Below are 22,494 nucleotides of genomic sequence, written 5' to 3'. Positions count from 1 at the left end.
GAGGGCCGATAGGACAACGAGCAAGAGGAAGACCGAGACGTAGGTACCAAGACAACTTAGAGAATGCCAGAGTCAAGGGCGAATGGAGGATTGTTCTGAAGAAGGCTTTGGCTCATAAAGAGCTCTAACGTCACTGATGATGATGATGAAAAATGTCATTTAGAGTAGAAAAAATTGTATGCTGGTTGACCTCGTTATTCTTTGAAAGAAACTGAGAAAATAAGACATTTACAATATAAATAATATATTTGTTTTACAAATTATTTACAATAATGTATTTAAACCTGTTTAACACCCATGAGTATACCGTTATCAATGGGTTTAATAATTGAGCCCATCTTAGTAACAACAGAAGGTTCAATGTACTTTCTAAAAGCTCTTTCTGGGACAAAAGTGTTTCCAATTGGTGCTCTAATGCTATTTTCATACTCTTTAACAGATTTGAATGGAAAAGGTACTTCAGATACTAACAAAGGAGTGATCTTGGACTGAGCATCTTCATTGATAATTAAGGAACCTTTATTATCATCCCTTCTGGGAATTTTCTTAGGCATTTTAATTATAAATCTCTTCCGTTTTCTTTTGCTAGGATCAATGTTTCCACCTGCCCAACTGCCCCAACCAGGTAGATTAAGATCAATATCTTTGGGAGTGTCTTTCTCTATTTCTGCTGCCTTCTCTTTTTCAAAATCTACTGCTATGTCATCGTCTTCAAATGCTTCCATGACGAGATCTCTTTGATTAACAGGCTCTTCGTTTTCATCTGTCATTGAGATATCTGGTATAGCAGTATTCAAATGGGTTGTTTTCACTTTCATAAATTTATCAGGATTTATATTTACAGGCTCTTCTTCTTCGGCACTTGGTATTGCATCAATTATCTTTTTTAGAGCATCTATGTTAGTATTTTCTGATATAGTACCATTTTCATCTAAGTCACTTGTCTCCTCCATCATCCTTTCATCTAAAATTTGTTTCTTCTTTTGTAGAGGAAGAGACAAATCAATTTTCTTTTTCTTGGTTGAGAGTTTCGTTTTCTTTTCCTTACGAGGTTTTGTGATGGTTTGTTTTTTAATTTTAGTGACTTTTTGGCTAATTTTTTTGTTCATCTTGTCTTCTAAAGAATCAAACATATCTTCAATGTCATCATTTCCAGATTTATTATAGCTAACTTCCCATTCTGACATGTCTAATGATTTTCTCTTCTTGCTCTCTTTCTTATCTGGTTTTTCTTTCATATTTGTTTTTTCTTTCGTTTTATTTTCCTTCTTTATTTTTTCTTTCTTTTTACTTTTCGCTTTTTCGTTTTTGAGAAAGGAAGTGCTGGAACTAACTTCATTTCGTTTGATCTTATTTTCTCCCTTATTTTTGACTTTCTTAACACGTTTATTATCCTCTTGGTCAATCATATTATTATTTTTGATATCACTTTCATCAGTGTCTGAACTGTTCGGTGTTTGCGCTTGTTTAGCTTCTTCCTCATTTTTATTATTGTTTTTATTAACTTCATTCCAGTATTTTCTGTACCCACTAACAAAATCAGCAACCTCTTTTGTTGGTTTTATGCCGTTAACCCACGGATTACTTTCATCCACTTTCTGATTTGTTGGCGAGGTTTCGTCTTCAACTGCACCTTCATCTTCAGAATCACTGTTGACTGATTTTAGTTTTTGTGTGAGTTCTCTACTAAGGGCGAGCTGTGTAGCCAGTTCTTGACGACTCTACAAATAAAAACAGATTATTTTTTTATTTGTGATTAAACATGAATTTCGTTTAATAATCACTGATGAAATGAAATGAACAGATGAATGGACAAATGAATTAAGGTTTTAGTACATAAAAATTATTGTATGTTTTCTCTGTTCTAGCATCTTAATTGTCTCACTCAAACCGAATGAGTAACTGTGAACCATTTATTCCCATTTCTGACTGTATTGATATTCTTCAAAGGTAAGGTCAAACAATTTTAACCCGTCATTCTTCGGGGGTGACGTCAATAATTGATACGTGCTTATTTTTTCTTCAAATACATACAATAAACAAAATATACAGGGTGTTTCAAAAAGGCATGTCATAAATTAAATCACGCATTCTGGGGACAAAAATAAATTGATTGAATCCAACTTACCTTAGTACAAAAGTGTACACAAAAAAAGTTACAGCCCTTTGAAGTTACAAAATGAAAATCGATTTTTTTTCATATATCGAAATCTCTTAAAGATTTTTCATTGAAAATGGACATGTGGCATTCTTATGGCAGCAACATCTTAAAAAAAAATTAAAGTGAAATTTGTGCACCCCATGGGTTTTGCTCCCTTAACCCCCCCTCCAAACTTTTGTGTATGTTCCAATTAAATTATTATTGTGGCACCATTAGTTAAACATAATGTTTTTAAAACTTTTTTGCCTCTTAGTACTTTTTCGATAAGTCAGTGTTTATCGAGATATTTTGAATATTTGTCGAATCCACCACATATTTATATATGGTTAAGTATGGTTCAAGTGGAAATCGGTGGGACTGCGCATTTTATCAATGAAATGAGATATGTCTAAGACACTCCAGAAGCCGTTAACGATAAAACGTTTTAACATGGCATTAATCATTGTAAATTAGTCGACGGATATTAGTACAGTGAAAATAATAAGACGAGAACTGGACGATAATGATTATAAAGAATAAATTTAAAGTTTTTTCTACTTTATGACAAAAAAGCAAGCTCATTAGCAGAACCCAATTCAAAATTATTTTGCACATCATATTTGAAACCTTATTTGGTTGAAAAATCACATTTTTGTTGGCAAAAAAATATATTAATTTGTCTGGACTAAATTACAGTTCTGTTTATCTTAAAAGGGATATGTTACTATCAACATTTACACAGTGTTGCCAAACTGAATTTTGTTATTTTGGGTGTAAATTTTCCCACGGATCTCCGAGAGTACAATACCTTACTATGATATACCTGTTAATAATCTGAAAATTTATTTATAATTTACATTTTTAGGTATATTTTGAAGAAGAAGCCACATCTCGATAAAAGGTGACTTATCAAAAAAAGACTAAGAAGCAAAAAAGTTTTAAAAACACTGTGTTTACCTAATGGTACCACAATAATAGTTTAATTGGAACGTACACGAACATTTGGGGGGTTTAAAGGAACAAAACCCCCATAGAATTTTTATGTAAACATATTAAAAAAGAAGCCAGATCTCGATAAAAATTGGCTTATCGAAAAAATACTAAGAGGCAAAAAAGTTTTAAAAACGTTGTGTTTAACTAATGGTACCACAATACTGAATTAATTGGAACGTACACAAAAGTTTGGGGGGGTTTTAGGGAACAAAACCTCCATAAAATTTTTATGGGGCGGACAAATTTCACTATAATTTTGTTTTAAGATGTTCCTGCCATAATAATCATACATGTCCATTTTCAATAAAAAATCTCCAATAGATTTCAATATATTGAAAAAAATCGATTTTCATTTTGTAACTTCAAAGGGCTGTAACTTTTTTTGTGTACACTTTTGTACTAAGGTAAGTTGGATTCAATCAATTTATTTTTGTCCCCGGAATGCGTGATTTAAGTTATGACATACCTTTTTGAAACACCCTGTATAAAATATACGCATAAAATACTAATAAGAAAGAAAAACTGCCGAAGATCAGTTGGTACTGATCTCTTGAAATCAGTACCAAACACAGAATCACATACCATACTGACTTTTTGTACAAATACACAAAATAATCAGAATTAGATGTATCACACAGCATAAAAACATTCATCTCATACCTATCCAGACATAGCTGTCTATTGCCTACAACCATCATAGGCAAAGTACAATCATTTGTTGACAGGAGTGTGACACAACCTCAATAATAACAACAATTTGGCGGTTGTGATTGCACACACCTTATTAACAAATTATTGTTCTTAATATCCTTTGACAACGATTTCCAAATTGGAAATCGAAATGTTAAGTATTTTATGTAAAAATATGTAATTGTCATTACAACTTAACTGTAGCTAATCCAATATAAACATAAAATGATAAAAATATAGTCTACATATAGGATATATCGATGCCTCAGAAGCCAACCGGTGTAAATCAATAAATGTTTGAAATGAGATAAGATGTTTGTAAAAATAGTTGAGGAGCCATTAAAATAAATAAACTGCTTTAATGACGATAATATAAGTATTATATTCATAGACAAAACAAGGATTTGTCGTTGGTGTATTCTTTAATGTTACATCTCATAAATCATTTTTAGGGAGAACTTGACTTACACCGTTTGATTTCTGAAGTATTCATATAATCTGAACATTACCTCTTTATCATATTTGGCTCTAACTTGCTTATTTCGGGCCCACTGACCAGTTCCTTTGTGCCGTAAACTAAACCTTTCCTCTGCCCTTGCCTTTTCAATATCTTCTAACTTCTTTAATGCTTCTTCAGGATTTACCTTTTGCAATTGTTCAAACTCTTTAAGTTGCTGTTTTATCCTTTCTTTTCTTAATATTCTATGATACTTTTTACTTTTAATTTTATTTTGGCGTCTAGCTTTTGCTTCTTTAAAACTCTGGTGTGCACGAAGTTTGGCTAGTTCTTTTCTTTTTTCCTTTAATTCTTCTAGTGTAAGTGGATAGTCTTCATCTTCTTTCTTTTCTACTGTATCTATGTGATACTCTTCTATTTGTGAATCTATATTTTCCAAATTTTTCTGAAGGTCCGATTTAACCCTACAATAATTCAGATATTAAGTTTTTTAATAGTTATTGTGACACAATTCTCAAATAAGCTATTCATTGCACAAACCTAAAGCCAGATCCACATCAATTAAAATTTATGTTGTATGTTGTATTTGACACAAATTTGCTTGTGTGCGTTGAACTTTTTGTTGATGTGCACTGTGTGCCGCATGAATTTATGCAAAAATATTTTCGTGACAAACAACGCACGCTATCCGTTGTTCTGTCGGTTTTTCAGTCGACTTCAAAGAAATTTTCTCTGCACAGTAGTGTTTGTGGATTGATGTGGATTGATTATCCACTTGTCATTAGTAGATTCAGCGGTAATACAACACACAAAATAAATATTTACATCGTAAAGTACTTGACCAGATTTAAATTTGTGCCGCAAATATTTCTGTATTTTAAAATACAACACACACACAAATTTTTATTGATGTGGATCCGCCTTGGTGATACAGTAGCGATCAACAGGTAGGCAAAACGCGTTCAAAGATTGCGGCTGTAATTTTGAATATTTTTTCGAGATATTTGGCACACATATTCGTAATATAATAAAGAATGGAGGTACAGGGCCCAATTTGAAAAATATGTTAATATGTGGAAATTACTCTGTAATTAAATACAATATTAAAAAAACAATCCTGTACCGCCATTAAGAAGAACAAAAAAATACACTTTCTTCAAATAAACTTTTTTATCCGATGCCTAGATTTTGTGTCATTTTGGAACTACTAATGAAATAAAAAATTTTAGTAGTTCCAAAATGACACAAAATCTAGGCATCGGATAAAAAAGTTTATTTGAAGAAAGTGTATTTTTTTGTTCTTCTTAATGGCGGTACAGGCTCGTTTTTTTAATATTGTATTTAATTACAGAGTAATTTCCACATATTAATATATTTTTCAAATTGGGCTCTGTACCGCCATTCTTTATTATATTACGAATACGTGTGCCAAATATCTCGAAAAATATTCAAAATTACAGCCGCAATCTTGGAACGCGTTTTCGCTGCCTGTTGATGGAAACTGTTTCCTCTTAATAATCTCATATTACAAAATTGAAAAAAAGTAATAAACTAATAACGCAAATTGACAGAGAGATAATTAATTTGTGTAATGAACAACTCAAATCCAATATTGGGGCATTGGGCAATAAAATGTTTTAATGTTCTGCCTGTGAATATTAGAAACAGAAAGGGAATTTGAAAACGAAATTTAAAAAATGCCTTTTATACAATTTGTGAATATCCACAACATAATTTTAATTTAGATTTTGTATATATATTTGACTTGTTCAAAATTAGAGATTCCAATTGCCGGATTCAGCATCCAGCAATCCAGCTGGATCCAGCGCTTTTTTTACATGCTGGATCCAGTAAACCTTTCTGGATCCAGCAGCGCGGATCCACAAAAGTGTCAAATTCGAAATAAGTTACTGAATGTCTTCATTAGCCTCTTTATTCAAAGCCGTGAGTCAGCAACTTGCCATTCTATCGAGCTAGGAGTAGCTCAGTATGCTGGAAAGTTTCTACAACCTAAAAGTTTGCATTGATAAAGCATTGATAGACATTGATTCTGCAATAAAATTCTCTGCTGGCGAGTGGTCAATAATCAATGAGTTGATGGCCACTATCTGACCGGTAAAACTGGCTGTAGAAGCTCTTTGCAGAAGAGAGTTCACTTTGATAACGGCCGACACAACCATGACATTGGCCTTAGACAAACTACATAGCCAGGACTCTAGCCTTAATTCCAATCTATTGGAAGCAATAAGCAACATAATCGCGGAACAGTATCTCTCTGAAATTACAGGTACATTAGTGTACTTACAAAATCAAATAAGTATGAAGAAAGCCTAAACAATCTGACTCGGGAGAAAAAACATGCTCACTATATTTATGTTAATAATATAATCGTTCGGATGCTGACTATATTAGATTTTCCCACCTAAGAGCTGAATGTAAACAACTGTCTGAAATTTGTTTCAACAACTATATCAAAGGGATAGATGCTGGCATAAAAAATGATCCAAAATCATTTTGGAAGTATATAAATGATAAGCGATCTAATCACAGCTTACCTAACTCATTATTTTATCAAGCCCAATCAGCAACAAATGATCAAGAAATAGCTAATTTATTTATGAACTTCTTCCAAACTGTGTATTCACCTAATAGCAATAATCTTTACGTACCTATCCATCCATTAAACAGCAACGTTAGTACTAATATTTGTCATTCGAAGATTACCACAACCGATATTTTTAATGGCATATGTGAACTGCCCAATAAGCTTACTGCTGGCCCAGATGGAGTGCCTAATTATTTATTAAAAAAGTGTGTCTGTACCCTTGTAATGCCGCTTGTTATGTTGTTTAACAGATCTCTGGAAACCTCTATGTTTCCTTCTTCATGGAAAGAAAGTTATATTGTTCCTATATTTAAAAATGGTCAGAAAGACAACATTGAAAATGATTGTAGTATATGTATACAATCTGCAATCCCTAAGCTCTTCGACTGCCTTATAGCAAAGCAACTTTCTTGGTTCTGTAAAGGCTTAATATCTCAATCTCAACATGGATTTTATAGCAAAAGATCCACTGCAACCAACTTGGTTTGTTATCAATCTGATATATTATCTCAAATGGAAAACCATAAACAGGTAGATTCTATATACACAGATTTTTCCAAGGCATTTGATCGTGTTGATCATCAAATACTATTGGACAAATTAATTAATGTAGGCTTTCATGACACGTTTGTTGAATGGATTAAAAACTGTACATATGGTAGAAGCCAAAGAGTCAAGATAGGTTGTCATCTGCCTGACAGTATTTCAGTAACATCTGGAGTTCCTCAAGGTGGCCACACTTCTCCACTTCTTTTTAATATCTTTGTTAACGACATCACTTCCTGTTTCCTAAATAGCAAATGCCTAATGTTGGCAGATGACTTGAAATTCTGGAAAGTTATAGATAGCCTAAAAGACCAAGCTCTGTTGCAAGATGACTTAGACAGATTACAAAATTGGTGCAATCAGAACAAACTTCACTTGAATATAAAAAAATGTTGTTTTATAAGTTTTTCTCGTAAATTCAATAGAATCGAAACAAGTTATACTATTAAAACAATATGCCATTGAATTATGTTTCTTCTATTCGGGATTTGGGTGTTATTTTCGATGAGAAACTTACTTTCTGTGACCACATAAACACTATTTCAATAAAGGCATCTAAACTTCTTGGTTTTGTTACTAGGAATTGCAAGTACTTCTCCATTAATTCAACAAGGTTAGTGTATTGTTGTTTAGTTAGATCTATTTTAGAATACTGCTCAGTTGTTTGGTCACCCTATTTTCAGAATAATATTGATACATTGGAAAGAGTCCAGCATAGATTTTTGAGATATTGTGCTAACCATGTTCTCACTGCCATTAGAAATCATGAATATTCCTATATTGAACAACAATTATCTTGACCCCCACTTAAGAACCGTCATGATATATCAGGTGCTATATTTATATATAAGATCATACATGGATTTATTGATTGTCCAAACCTGTTAAATCACATTAACTTTAATGTTCCAAACCAAGCTCTACGTTACCACAATGTTTTCAACATTCCTTTCCACAGAACAACATATGGCATTCATAACCCATTGGATAGATACATGGGGCTATTAAATGAATTTGATTAGGATATTTTCAATTTAACTTTATCTCGGTTCAAAAGATCTCTTGCTTTGTGATATGCTTTGTGATATATATGTATGGTATTGTTGAATTTTGTTCTTATTATATTTTGTATGTTTTTAGTATGTAGTGAACATTTTAAATGTAACTTTTGTTATTGTTTTTACACTATAGGTAATTTATGTTTTGAAACCTAACTGATATTGTATTGTAATTTAACTGTTAATGGGGTTATCCCGTGTTTTAAATAAATAAATAAATTCTGGTTATTTCCCCATGCCGAAAAAGAATGCAATGCGACAAGAGATGAAAAATTTGTTGATTCATATAAATAAACAAGTAACTGTGGAACCAGTGTAGGAGATAATGGAAGAAGATGGGCCAACTAATCCGGAGCCTGTGAATTTTACTTTGGAACAAGAACCTGAGATTGAATTGAAACGAGAAAAAGAAAACTTTTATAACCAAAAAAAAAATTGGTTCTCAAAAAGATTACCAAAAGGTTTTGGAAAAGGAAATGGCTGTTTATGAGACCAAAGGAGTGGAAGGCGATCATTTGTCAATGGTCTATGACTACTTGATGACCTCCAAACCGACCAGCACAGAGGCCAGAAGGGCTTTCTCCACAACCAGTTATACGTGCAGTTCTGTGCAAAGAAGGTTAGGCCAATGTTTTTTAAGGTATCACTTCCAAGAAACTTAATAATTCATGTTTAAAAATTTAGAAATTTAAAAATTTAGAATACAGATCCATGCTGGATCCAATTGGATTCAGGCCAATCTTGCAAAAATCCAGCTGGATTGAAAATGCTGCTGGATTGCAATCCCTATTCAAAATTATATATTTTTAACATGAACAAACAGTATTGTACGAAAATTATTGTAATGAAAATTAGATAAATGTAGACAATGGTAAAACATGAAGTTCTCTATTAAAATAGCATGAAAACCAGAAAATTTAACTTGACCTAAAAGAAAAAAAATTGGGGCTTAAATTTTGTGAACTATGAATTTATTGAAGATAAAATGGGCAAATCTGAACTTTTAATGATGACATTTTTATTAAAATTATTTGACTATTTTATCTTCAATAAATCCATAATCCACAACAGGTTATGGGCCCAGACCAGACACCACAGTTTTGTAGATAAAATAGTTGTGGAGTGAAAAATAGTAAAAAGTTTTTACTAAGAAAATACCTCTCAACACAAAGGCTGAAAAAAATCGAGAATATGGATTTTGTCCATAATATTAAACAACTTAATGGAAAATCAGAATGGCCAATGTGAAAAAGCAAAATGTGCAATATGTTGAACTACCATGAAGGCTGCTTAGATGGCAGGTTAATGAAACCTAATCCTATAGCGGATAAAGGAACTGAAGCTGAAAAGAAAGAGTATAAAGCCAAAACTGATTTCTATACAAAAGCAAAAAGTTTGATAACTACTGCTATCAGTGACAACGTTTACCAGAAAATTATGGACAAAGAGTCAGCTTTTAATGCTTAGCTCGCTCTTAAGCAACAGTTTGTAGTCTCCTTCAAAGGAGACTGTATCAAATCGGTCATATATGACCGCCGTGGTGTGAAGTACTTATTGAACTGTCAGTCATATACAACCGCCTGGCAGTCAACCTGTTAATTCTAGTCTGCAATTCCAGAATGTCAGACAGTAGATCGATCTGCTATATAGTCATTTCTAATCACTAAAAAACTCAAAAAAACTATTTTTTAAAGATTCTCAATTAACAATTAACGATTTTTCTCTGTTAAATGCCTGGAAGAACTGAGTATACGCTGCATTATTTTGACACCCTAATCAGAATGGCCAATGTGGAAAAGCAAAATGCACGACATGTTGGACTACCATGAAGGCTGCTTAGATAACAGGTTAGTAAAACCTAATCCTATAGCGGATAAAGGAACTGAAGCTGAAAAGAAAGAGTATAAAGCCAAAACTGATTTCTATACAAAAGCAAAAAGTTTGATAACTGCTATCAGTGACAATGTTTACCAGAAAATTATGGACAAAGAGTCAGCTTTTAATGCTTAGCTTGCTCTTAAGCAACAGTTTGTAGTCTCCTTCAAAGATCAGTTGTTTAAACTTAGCTCAGACTTATTTTCTTTATTGTGGAATGTTGGAGATGACGTGCAAAGTTAAAATAAATTTCAATAAGCTAAATAAAGGACTTGAAATGAAGCAACTAAGTAAGGTACCAGATGAAATGATTCTACAAAAGTACAATGAGTACAGATAAGTACAAAATTCTACATATTTTACCTAGTCAGTATAAAAGCTTTAAGTCTATGTTGGATGCTATTAACTAAAGATAAAGACAAAACTCTTGATGGTTTCTCAACTATGTACATTTAAAACAAATTTTACCCAGAATGATTGTCAGAAAGCTCTAGTGGTTTACCACAAACCAAACAAACCCTCTACATCTATTTATTGTTTCTGCAATTACTGGAAAAAGAAAGGCTATTGGGTCAAAGTTTGCAAAAAATGTAATAGCAGCTGATGGACGACCTCCAAAAACAAAGCCAGAATTCAGCCAAGAAAATGCTAACAATATAAACCTGATGATAGTTTCAGAAGAAGCATATGGGGTTGATATTGTAAATAAAAAAGATGCTTGGTGGTTGGAACACCACGGACACTGGAGCAACAAGACATGTGACCAATTCACCAGAATATTTTGTTATGAAGAGTTTTAATCCTCTACTAATATTAAATCAGCTGGCAGAGAAATTCTGATAGCCTTAGAAAAAAGAACTATTGAAGTGAAATCATTCACTCCTAATCATAATTTACAAAATGTTATGGGCCCAGAGCGTGGTTAATCTCTGTGTGATTCCATGTTCTTGGGTAAAGGAAAAGAATAGAGTAATTTCAACAAGATTACATTATTCTCTTCTTTAAAAACCAACAAATGAAAAAAAAACCAGTTAAAAACAGGAGTTCTCCATATTAAAATTCTCTAATGCCTAGTTGCCCCAACAAATCTTAAGCTCCAGCTTAGCTCAACTCATCTTATAGATAGGGCTCCTTTAAAACTCACGTTGCACTATAATTCTCGATTCTTATCTAAGCATGTCTTAACTGAGACAAAGTTTAAGATACAATCCACGTGGCAAACTGAAAATTGATCTAAGACTCAATGGTGCAATGCATATGTTTCGTAAGCTGAGCTTAAGACACCTCTTAAGCTTAAGATCTGGAGGTGCAACCAGGCATAAATTCTTTATATATTAAAAATTATATTACCTGAAAGATAAGGGGTAAGATATGGCCCGTTTCTCAATGACCTTTACTTTCTCATCACTATTTAAAGGGAACGATAATTGTGCAGCTGATCTATTAGCCTGAACAAGAGCTTCCCATCTATCCAATTTTAATTTCGCTTTCTCATAGTTTAAAGCTCGTTTAATACGTTCAGCTTGTGGCTTTTCTAGAGGTTTAGGCAATGTCTTGCTGATATTACTTGTAGATTTAATTTTATTAGACAGCTGAAGAGACTTCCTTCCCTTTAAAACGCTCGTTAATTCATTAACATGCACTAAATTTTTATTCGAAAGGGATTTTACTAGATTAAATTCAGACACTTTAGTGGCAGCTTCAGTTCTATGTGCACTTTTGACATGCTGAACTTTATTTAACTTTAAAACGTTATCCACTAGCTTATTGTGAGTTTTATCATCTATCTCATCGTCTACATATTCAAAGTTATCACTATCGTCACTCATCTTTTTAAATTAAAAGAAAAAAGCTAAAACTATGGAAACAAGACACACATGTAAATAAATAGTATTTAAGGTTATATTTGACAGTTGCACGCACATCTCTTCTTTTTCGTTTGAACACAGAATACCCCAACCAACAAGTTGGTTGGGGGTGGTTGGAGTTTTCTGTGCTTTGAATATTGAATATCTAAATATTAAGCCTCATTTACACTTGGCAAGTCTACTATGCTTTGTTTTTAAACCGGGAGGACTACATTAAAAAGACTCACATCCAAGAAAGTCACTAGAAAATCACCAAATACATCTTCTTTTTTGGTTGATCATGTCTGCCTTCGACGGAAATCTATAAATATTATATTACGCTGTGTCTAGGTACACGCTAACGTGTACGCAAATAAAAAAGTTAGGTACACGCGAATTAAAATTCATCAAGCCAGTGACGTCATTATTTAGCGTGCCCAATGACTTTATATTTTGGTACACGCTATTTTGATATGTTTAGTGTTTGTTGTTTGTTTGATAGAAAATATTTTTATTAAGGCCGCGTCTCACCATCAAATAATTTGATCAAACAGTTTGAGCAAACTCCGGAAGTACGTCAAAGTGACGTCACAATTGCAGTTTTTTTGAAATTCTAAAAAGCTGTGCTCTCACTATCAGTCTAGTTTGATAAAATTTTTTGTATTGAGTTGTCTAACCTGTTTGTACTTTATTTAAAATTGAAATTTTTCATTATTATCCACAATGAACACTCAGGATGTGACGTCACAAACTGTCACTTTCAGTTTGCTCAAACCAGTTTGATCAAATTATTTGATGGTGGGACGCGGCCTTTAAGGGAAGTGGAAGGGAAGCAAAACTATTCAGATGTTTTAAACTTAATTGTAATAAAACAATATGTATATAAAAGTATATATTCAGGTTAGCAAAATAAATATTAGTTAACATGATATATAAAAAATACTGCTAAAATAATTTTTATACGTAAGTTTATATTGGTGTTTATTTTTCCTGTGGTGTTTATTTTTATTTATACAGACAGTTGAACTTGTTACGATTTTAATAGAAAATTGGTTATAACTTTGTAAATACCCTGTATAACATAATAAACCATTATATTTTGGTGATATGGATATGAAAGTTAAGAAGATTTCGAACATAAAATAAAATATAGGGTGTTCCATTTAAAAAACATAAGTTTGGTCTGTCACTATATTATCGAACGCCCTGTAACATTTTAACTAATTTTAGTAATTTTGTAATATGAAGCTTAAAGTTTGCTAAAATTTTTGTTACTAACTTTTATTGCTATCTATTACTCTAGCGGATCTACTGAGTTTTATCACACTAATCAATCGCCCCGTATATTTTATCTTATTACTTCTGCTACCGTTAATCACGCATTTTTGTCTTTTATCTTTTTCATACTGTTTTAGAATGTTGTTAAACTCATTAAAAGAACTAAATAATTGTCCACACTCCATAGTTAATTAAAAAACACTAAACAAGTAAAAAATAAAGAAACTCTTTATAAGTCAATATTAAAGTGTAAACATAAACGCGATTAGACAAATTCTAACCACACTCTGAGACTCGCGATACTTACAGATACTTAATACCACAGCATACACGCGGCTCAAATTAGCGTGTACCAAAAAGCCCAGTCATAGTACACGCTAAATAATGACGTCACTGACTTAATGACGTTTAAGCGTGTACCTAACTTTTTTATTTGCGTACACGTTAGCGTGTACCTAGACACAGCGATTATATTATACTAATAGGTCGTTAAAAAATCTAAAAATAAAAGGAATTACGCAGAAAACACAAAAAATCGACGATTGGCTGTGAGTTTCGACGGTAGCGCTATCTCGCGGTTTGAAACTTATACTTTTCTGATAAAATTTATGTATGTGAAATATACAAAACGAGAAAAATAGATACTTATCTAGAAAGACACAAATTTATGAACTGAAATATTATTGTAACCTGATTACTAAATGAATACACATAAGGTTTGTTCCAACACGACCAAGAACCGTCAGATTACCGTTTCGTTACTAGATAATTAACGTTCCATGGGTTCCATGGGAACGAAATAATACGTTCCATGGTACTGCGCAGGACGGTGATCGTTACATGTACGGTTCTCAGTCGTGTTGGAACAAACCTATAATTAATAGTAAAATTAATTATGTTTTTTTATTTTATTCATTATAATTTTAATATTTAACATATAAGTTCGTGCGACTGGATGACTGCTTACGCAAGAGACCATTGAGGAAAAGAATAAGTTTAAATGAATTATTTGTTACCTCTGTTTATTTTTGTGTGCTTACTGATTTGCTTATTAAAATTTGTAATTTGTATGAATTGTAATTTGTTTGAATTCTATCAAAATGGATTTAAACATATACTGGATTCAAGTCTTATTTCCCATGATATCCAATTTCAATCAGCAACACCAAAAAAAGGAAAGGATTTAGTTGATGCAGGACATGTACGCAATGTTTCCGAATATAATAAATGCATCCAGTACTGTTATATTCAGTATTTTTACATGAATCAATACAACAGCTGCAATATCTTGTTTTCTTTTTTGAAAAATCTATATTATCCGCCATTTCAGTTTATGAAGTTTATCAAATGCACAAAACAAAACTGCCAACTGCCACTAACACAGCGTTGCCACATTTTATTTAGAAAATCTACTGTTAAGTTTAGCTTACTAAAATCTACTTATCAAAAACTAAAATATACTATAAAACTTTATTAATATATTTGTATATAATTTAGGACTTTTTATAATAAAAATAACAGCTGACTAACTAGAAATTTTTTTTATTTAGCTAATGCCTCGACAACTAATGGGCATTGGCATGGTGATGGTACAGTGGATATTACCAATTAGGTAGCTAGTGTTATGTGTAGTGTGTTTGTTGAGTAAGTGTCTTGTTACTTTGCAAAGTCGATGTCATTGTCTTTGCAGAGACGCTAATTGTATCCGAACGTCTGCGGTCCCTCCGGTGGGTACCGATCCCACAAGGATAGAAACTATTTTCATTTATTAATTTATAATAAACGAAAAATTCTCTACCCTGGTGAGATTCGAACTCACGACCATTCGGTCCTTTCGATCCAAAGGTAGGCGCTCTTACCACTGAGCCACAGAGGGAGTTTAACTAGAAATTAATATGACTAAACAAAAACCAAACTTTTTTATATTTTAACTGGGGAACAAAAATGACCAACTATTTTTAATTTTTATCAGTTTTATATTTAATATTTGTATATAATATTTTGTCATCCACTGATTTTAACATCTGCATGCCTGGATCATATTCTTCAAACAATTATTTCGCATTTTACATTAGAAACACGCAAACACAACATTTGTTGTTTTGCAAAGTTACATATATGTATTATAATAGATATTTTAGTTTTCCATCGTTAGCTTCTAACAGGCACACCGAATGCCAGAACTCTTCAATAACACCTGAAATAGGTACTGATTGCACTCCTACTTGAAATCTGCAAGTTTGTTACACCAGAATCCAGTTTCATTTCTGTTTAATATTCATCATCTACGTCCTGGGGCTAGATTCCGTGCACTGTAGATATCTACACTTCGCTTTCTATCGATGTCAATTGTCGTGAAAATATTTGAATTTTTAGCTTTAATTGAATTATTTTCTAGTTTTGCTAGTTGATGCTGAAGTGACACTTAGGCCCGTATTCATAGTCGGTACTCAAGTCTAAGTCGATGCTCAAGTCCGACCTTGAACAAATTCTTATACAAATTTGTATACAAATTTTTTCAAGGTCGACCTTAAGCATCGACTCAGACTTGAGTACCGACTATGAATACGGGGCTTAGTAAAACAAGAAAATATTTGAATTAAAACTAAAAATTCAAATATATTGACATTGGTAGAAAGCGGTCGGCGGTGTTAGCGATTGTACACAGAATCCCACCCCTGAATCTTATTTTCGGTAATGACATTGGGAAATTGTTACAAATGTCTAAAAATTAATTTAGAAATGGGGTAAATACTATTAAAAAGCAAATTTTATTTTTGTCATAAGAAAATGTTGAAATATACCAAAAATCTACTAAAAAATATTGCCTACTAGAATTTTTAAAAAAATATCAAAAATCTACCAAAAAAGTAGAAATCTACTAAATGTGGCAACGCTGCACTAACAGCGCTGGCGAAAACCGTCAAATTCCCTCTGCTCTACCCATGGCGCGTCATTTAAATTTATCAGATAAATGCACAAAACTGCCACTAACAGCGCTGGCGAAAGCTGTCAAATCCCCTCTACCCATCGGCTCATGGCCAATATGACTTAATTAACCTATAAAATGCCAATAGTGTCAAAACTTCGTAAATATCAATAATAGTGTCAAAATTTCATAAGTGGTGTTTACGCCCTCTTACGTTTTATTTAATTAAATGCCTTTTTTGATGTGGCAACGTGGTATTCCAATATATCTACACCTGCATATCCTAAAGTAGGAGAGTCGCTTGTCGCTTCAGTAACTCCGTGAAGAACGGTCCTCACACGATAAGCAAATGCGGGAGCTTAAACATTCGAGCTGCAACATTGCTCATAAGAAGAACCGTACCGTACCGTACAATAAACAAAAGTGCGTGAATGACGCGACGGGCTGAAACATATCCTCATCACTCCCAATGAAAGAGACTCAAAGTTTTAACATTACTTTCAAAACATTTAAGTGTTTTCGTTGTGTGAAACAACAATTTAAACAACTATATAAAATTAAATATAACATGAATAAATTAACTTTTAAAGGAGTTACAAAACAAAACACAATTTGAAAATATTAACATAAACATGCTGCACGTTGCGCGCACTACGGCACTTGGAGCCATAGTTTTTTCCAACTGTAGCAAATAAACTTTAAAATATGTAGACGGAAAACCGCAAGAAAGTTAAGTGGCCGCAAGTACATTCAGCCAGTAACTTACCAAGTGTAAATGAAGCTTTAGTTGATGGTCTCATGTCCCATGTATTATGCCAAATGTCATTTACATATTTGTATGTTTTGTTTGTAGTTTTGTTGTTGGCTATGCTGCTCTGTCAACTGTCAACCTTTAGTGATTTTTAAATTAAAATTTAAAGGAGTGGTGACAATGTGTTAGTGAAATCGCAGTTGGGTGTACCGCTTCGCCATTTTATCAATATTTTAATAAAAATAAGAACAATTTTTTAAAGTTAATGTGCTTACTGTGAGTTAGTTCAACAATAGACTGTTGTTAGTGAAAATATGAAGTTATGTGCTAAAAAGGTAAGCTGAAGTCACTATGATTATGACATTTAAAAAGTTTGTTGGCCTTTCCATTTGACATTTTAATGTGAAAAAAATTAATTAGCGAATTGGCGATACACTTATCAATTTTGATGAGATAAATCTCATATCCTCTCCCATGTTCTGTCTGTTATTGCCGTGTAAAGTCCTAGACTTTCGTCATTATTGACCACCGGAATCAAAACAAGACACTCCTTTAAAAAAGGAAAAATAAAACACCTTTCTATGAGTGAACAAAATTTAGAAAGGATTCTATCAGTTACAGCTTGAGTTCGTGGGTTTATTTTAAAAATTCTTTAGCAGTGAGTGAGTGATTTATCTTAATTTTGATAAAATCTGTGAAATAGTGTTCAAAGCCTCCCCCTAATGAGTCACTTCCTCATTTATTCTGGTAGACCTCAACTGAGAATGAAATAATTCCATGCTGTTTATTGTGTAATTTATTGGCCATATGCTTTTACTTTTTTTTGTTTGTTTATCTTGTTTGTAACATCAAAGAATTTTTATTTCCTGTTACTCATTGCATTTAATATAAACCAGAAGATATCTTTCACAAAGTAAATAGAGTATAATTATACATACTGAATATTTTTAAATCATTGTAAACAGAAGGTTGATATTTAAACTATAGCACGCAATTCATTTGATTCTTCTAGAGTATGCTGCAAAATAAACAGTAAAGAATGACATTTGAAATGTTTATGATTATTGATATATTTAGTATGATATAGCCTTGCAAACATTATTTATGACGACATTCCCGATGAAAGAGATGTTAAAGACGCCCTCTAGCACAAAAAAATCTTTAACAGGTTGACTGCCATAAAAAATGTTTAAAAAAGTCCATGGTGCCACAATAAAAAAGTGCATCTGGCAACAAACTGAAATACTTCCATTCCTCTCCCCTATTCTGCCAAAATGAAAACTGATATGTATATGTGACTACTGTATGCCACAGCAGTCGAATGCTCCAATAAATTCGCTTTTCTACACGACCTCTAGCAAAACAGGAAATATATCACAGACTGTATCAAATCGGTCATATACGACCACTGTGGTGTGAAGTACTTATTGAACTGTCAGTCGTATACAACCGCCTGGCAGCCAACCTGTTAATTCTAGTCTGCAATTCCAGAACGTCAGACAGTAGATCGATCTGTTATATAGTCATTTCTAATCACTAAGAAAACTCAAAAAAACTATTTTTTAAAGATTCTCAATTAACAATAAACGATTTTTCTCTGTTAAATGTCTAGAAGAACTGAGTATATACTGCATTATTTTTACACCCTATTTCCAAAGGGCCTATCAGTTTACTATAATAGTGTATGAGAAATTTGCTGCAGTGTATGTGTTACAGTGACCTATCTTGGCTGCTCCTCAATAATGATTAACATGTTGACGGACAGAACGTCTATAGACATCTAATTTCCATTGATATAGCTTATATATTTGACGCACTGTCTGTCAACGTGTTAATTTTTTATGTAATTTCTTAAACATGATTTAAATATAGGAGAAATAGAACTGTCCTTCCATATATTTAAAAAAAATCAGTAGATAGATACACATTAACTCGTTCAGCTCCTATGCAGATAGTGTGTTGGCACAACGATTTTATCAAGTATACCAACAACACACAAGTGTCAGTAGTTGTATTGCGTTATTAAATGAACAATTATGAGGTTCGGCACCTCAGTTGTATGGAACGAGTTGAATAATTTATGTAAATATCGAGATAATCCATGTCCTTCCATAAATGTGAAACAATCAGTAGATAGATAAATATTATATAATTTATAAAAATGTAGAGATCATGCATGTCTACACAGACCAATTATCAATTTATTAGGGGGATGACTGGGCTTTTCAAATATTTCAGAAATCTTAGTGACAGGATATGAATTTGACTAAATGATTTATATACGAATTCAGTTCATTCAATTTCTTTATTAATTGTACATCAGGAAACTAGAAAAATAATTAGCAAACAAATCAATTGTTTTACTATTCATCATTGTTTTACCATGCATCATGGCAAAGAATATCCATGAACGATGACATCAATCACTTATTTTGTATTTGCTGTCTTTTTCTATAACAAACGTGTATTCTTTCATTTTTCCGACTATACACACCACACAAGTAATAGTTCAATAGACACAGCTAATCTTAATATCTGGTAATAATAATTCACACTGCCGAATTGCTTTCGATGTACACTTAATTAATGTTAACACTGACAACTAAACTATAATGAAAAAGTAAAGAAAAACCCTTAAGATATTTTGTTTTGTTTTTTTATTTCCACGGGACATGCCTAATGCAGTTACAATTTTTTACAAATTTTGGAACAATTTAGTATACCTACTAAATATAAGTCATATATATGTGTCGATAGATATCAAACTCGCCCAAGTCCAGTATTGCTCATTTAAGATATTATTTATTTGTTAAATTCAGTAAGAAATTTCGATTCTTTTCGTGTATATCAATACTACCTAAGTCCTCGGCTTCTTAAAGAAATTATGCGCAGAAGTTGATCGATTTTATCACTCCTACCTAAGTTACACGCACGTTTCAAATCATACGCACAGAAAAACCTCATTATCTCAAAAACGTTTATTCGTGACTTAGGCATTTTTGATATGTATCGACACATATATAACACATAAAATATAATAGTTAAAAGAAATAAATTACATACAGAACAAATTAGAAACAGACTGGTAAAAGTGGACAAGACAAAACAATTAAGAGGCAATATTAATTTGTTGCAAGTCGTGTATAAATTGGTTAGGTATGGAACTAAAATTAAGCCTCTCAGTATTTTGATTTGCTAGACGTAACATTCTAGTTATAGGTTCGTTGAGGCCATAATTACATCGATGAAATGGTACATGAAAAGTGGTTTCAACTGCATTTCAAGTACTGTATGAAGGAACTTTAAAACCAACCTTAGACAATAAATAATGACTATTTGCTGTATCATTTAACAAACTATACAGAATTTTCAAATCATGGTGATAACGACGTTCTTCCAGGGTGTTGATATTTATAAATACTCTAATTTCGTCATAACTGTAAAACCTGTTACTCCCATTAATAATTCTCTAATTTTTAATCCCAAAAACCTAAGGATTTTATTTTGAACTTTTTCAATTTTTTCTGCGTAAACATTATAGTAAGGTGACCAAACACTACAACAGTATTCCAAGTGAGGTCTAACGAGAGAACTGTATAACAATTTTTGGGTATTGGAACTTTTAAAATCATAGCAGTTTCGTTTCATGAAGCCAAGCATCTGTAATGCCTTTAAATAATAGAATCAATATGATCTGCGAATTTTAGCGATTTGTCAAACAGTATTCCAAGATCTCTTATTGTATTAACACAATCTAGTGGTGTGTTATCAAGTTTATATTCAAACGGAATATACGTTCTACCTTGATAAAAACTAATTTTATGGCACTTTTTGACATTTAGCTCCATTTCATTTTCTTTACACCAATCCTGTATTTTATTTAATTGATATTGCAGATTTTCGGAATCGTCAGGACTAGATATGTATTTTCGAAAAGATTTTTTTCTTCAGATAACTTCCAAATATCCCTTTTTTAATTTGCCGTTTATTTGACACTTGTTGAAACTTATTGTTTGGATAATAAATTTGATCAAAAATGGTAAATAAAAACATTACATTAACATCAAGTATGTCATATGTGTATCATATTATGTTTAACGTCAAGTTGTGTCCACCAAAAATTTCAGGCGACTACGCTGGGTGTCACGTCAGTCATGCACAGAGCGAATACCTACTTCCTATGAAAATATTGCTGCCCTCTTTATCCCTTTCAGTGTAAAATAGTAGGGAGTTGCCCTGTGCGGCCATATTTTATTTATATAAAAAGTTAATGTGATAAGAGCACACTTGTGTGCCTTTCGCACTTTATCAAAAATGATAAGCTTTCCACATTGAAAGGGTTAAGCCCTTTCTTTTCATTTGTCATGGGGAGTCAGTCTGCATTAATTTTTTGGTTTACAATTGGTTGTGACTTTCCTCTATAATATTTCTCCATTCTTTCCTCTTTTTTTTATATCAATTTCCATTCTCTAGTCTTCACATAATTTTTAACTCATTCATTGCTGCCTGGGTCAATATGACCGAGAAAGTAGCTTTCACACAAGCCAGCATGGTCAACATGACAGAATGTTTTTTTCATTTTCATGTCATAGACACATTTCTATGAATTTCATAATATAGGTGATGTAAATTTTAAAATTTCTGTCATAAGACTTCATTATCCATGGTCCGTGGAAATCTACCACTGTACAGCTTGAGCCATCCATTTTTTCTCATCTAGAATATACTGCCTGGCCTGAATGTAAAAAACTACACAGAATACTCTGGCAGTGAACAAGTTAAAATAATCTTTTTTGAGAATGATTTTCGTTAGTCAAAATAAAATGTTAAAATTACTTAGTGAAGTAATTAAAAATGTAATTTTCATGATATCAATAATTGTGGCCCATATAAGTATAAAACTTAAATTTATGTTTATGTTTCACCAATACAAAAGTTTTGAATAACGTTTTTTTAAATGTTAATGATTTAATTATCTCATAATACATATTTATATTTACATAATCATGTTGAAGTTCAAAGTACAAAAGAAAACTTGAAAATGTGTAAGCTAATTACTATTGGGCTTCATATGTTACAGTAAAAAGAAAAAATAGATAATAAAATCAAGCTAGTTAGTAATGTATTAAATAAATATGTGTAAAATATTCTATGTTGATACCAGTTCGTTGACACTTGTTCTTTTAATTTTCAAATGGATCAAATAATTAAAAAAGAGGATCGGATATTTAAAATAAGTAAATAAGAAAAATATAATTTTTTGTGGTTTTTGTGGAAGATCAAAGAATGATCAAATGTTTATAATCCAACAAATATCAGAAAAAA

The 22,494-nt window shown here is 32.2% G+C and overlaps 2 protein-coding genes across 2 annotated transcripts in view; one reads left to right on the top strand and one right to left on the bottom strand.

Moving 5' to 3' along the window:
- Positions 1 to 227: 227 nt before the first annotated feature.
- LOC114329051 (U3 small nucleolar RNA-associated protein 14 homolog A) lies at positions 228 to 12,499 on the bottom strand. Its single transcript, XM_028278064.2, has 3 exons — positions 11,715 to 12,499; positions 4,333 to 4,744; positions 228 to 1,721 (listed from the first exon to the last, which is right to left on the bottom strand). The coding sequence occupies exons 1-3, from the start codon at positions 12,191 to 12,193 to the stop codon at positions 279 to 281; spliced, it is 2,334 nt and encodes a 777-aa protein (XP_028133865.1). The 5' UTR covers positions 12,194 to 12,499; the 3' UTR covers positions 228 to 278.
- Positions 12,500 to 17,349: 4,850 nt separating this feature from the next.
- The window catches only part of LOC114329050 (actin-binding protein WASF2), a 160,585-nt gene continuing 155,440 nt past the window's right edge, over positions 17,350 to 22,494 (top strand). Inside the window, exon 1 of the mRNA XM_028278062.2 lies at positions 17,350 to 17,504. The gene's annotated coding sequence lies outside the window, so the exon portion shown is untranslated. The remainder of the gene's footprint in view (positions 17,505 to 22,494) is intronic.

The sequence above is a fragment of the Diabrotica virgifera genome, chromosome 7, assembly GCF_917563875.1.
Source record: "Diabrotica virgifera virgifera chromosome 7, PGI_DIABVI_V3a".
In the NCBI taxonomy this organism is placed as follows: domain Eukaryota; kingdom Metazoa; phylum Arthropoda; class Insecta; order Coleoptera; family Chrysomelidae; genus Diabrotica; species Diabrotica virgifera.
The sequence above is the reverse complement of the archived record's forward strand: the minus strand, read 5'-3'. Positions and strand labels throughout refer to the sequence as shown.

Bases quoted from the DNA above. Each gene is read 5' to 3' on its own strand.
- LOC114329051 (XM_028278064.2), bottom strand. From the start codon at position 12,193: ATGAGTGACGATAGTGATAACTTTGAATATGTAGACGATGAGATAGAT. The intron at 4,745-11,714 runs GTAATATAATTT...GAATTATTGTAG, and splicing joins TCTTACCCCTTATCTTTCAG to GGTTAAATCGGACCTTCAGA. The intron at 1,722-4,332 runs GTAATGTTCAGA...TTTTATTTGTAG, and splicing joins GAGCCAAATATGATAAAGAG to AGTCGTCAAGAACTGGCTAC.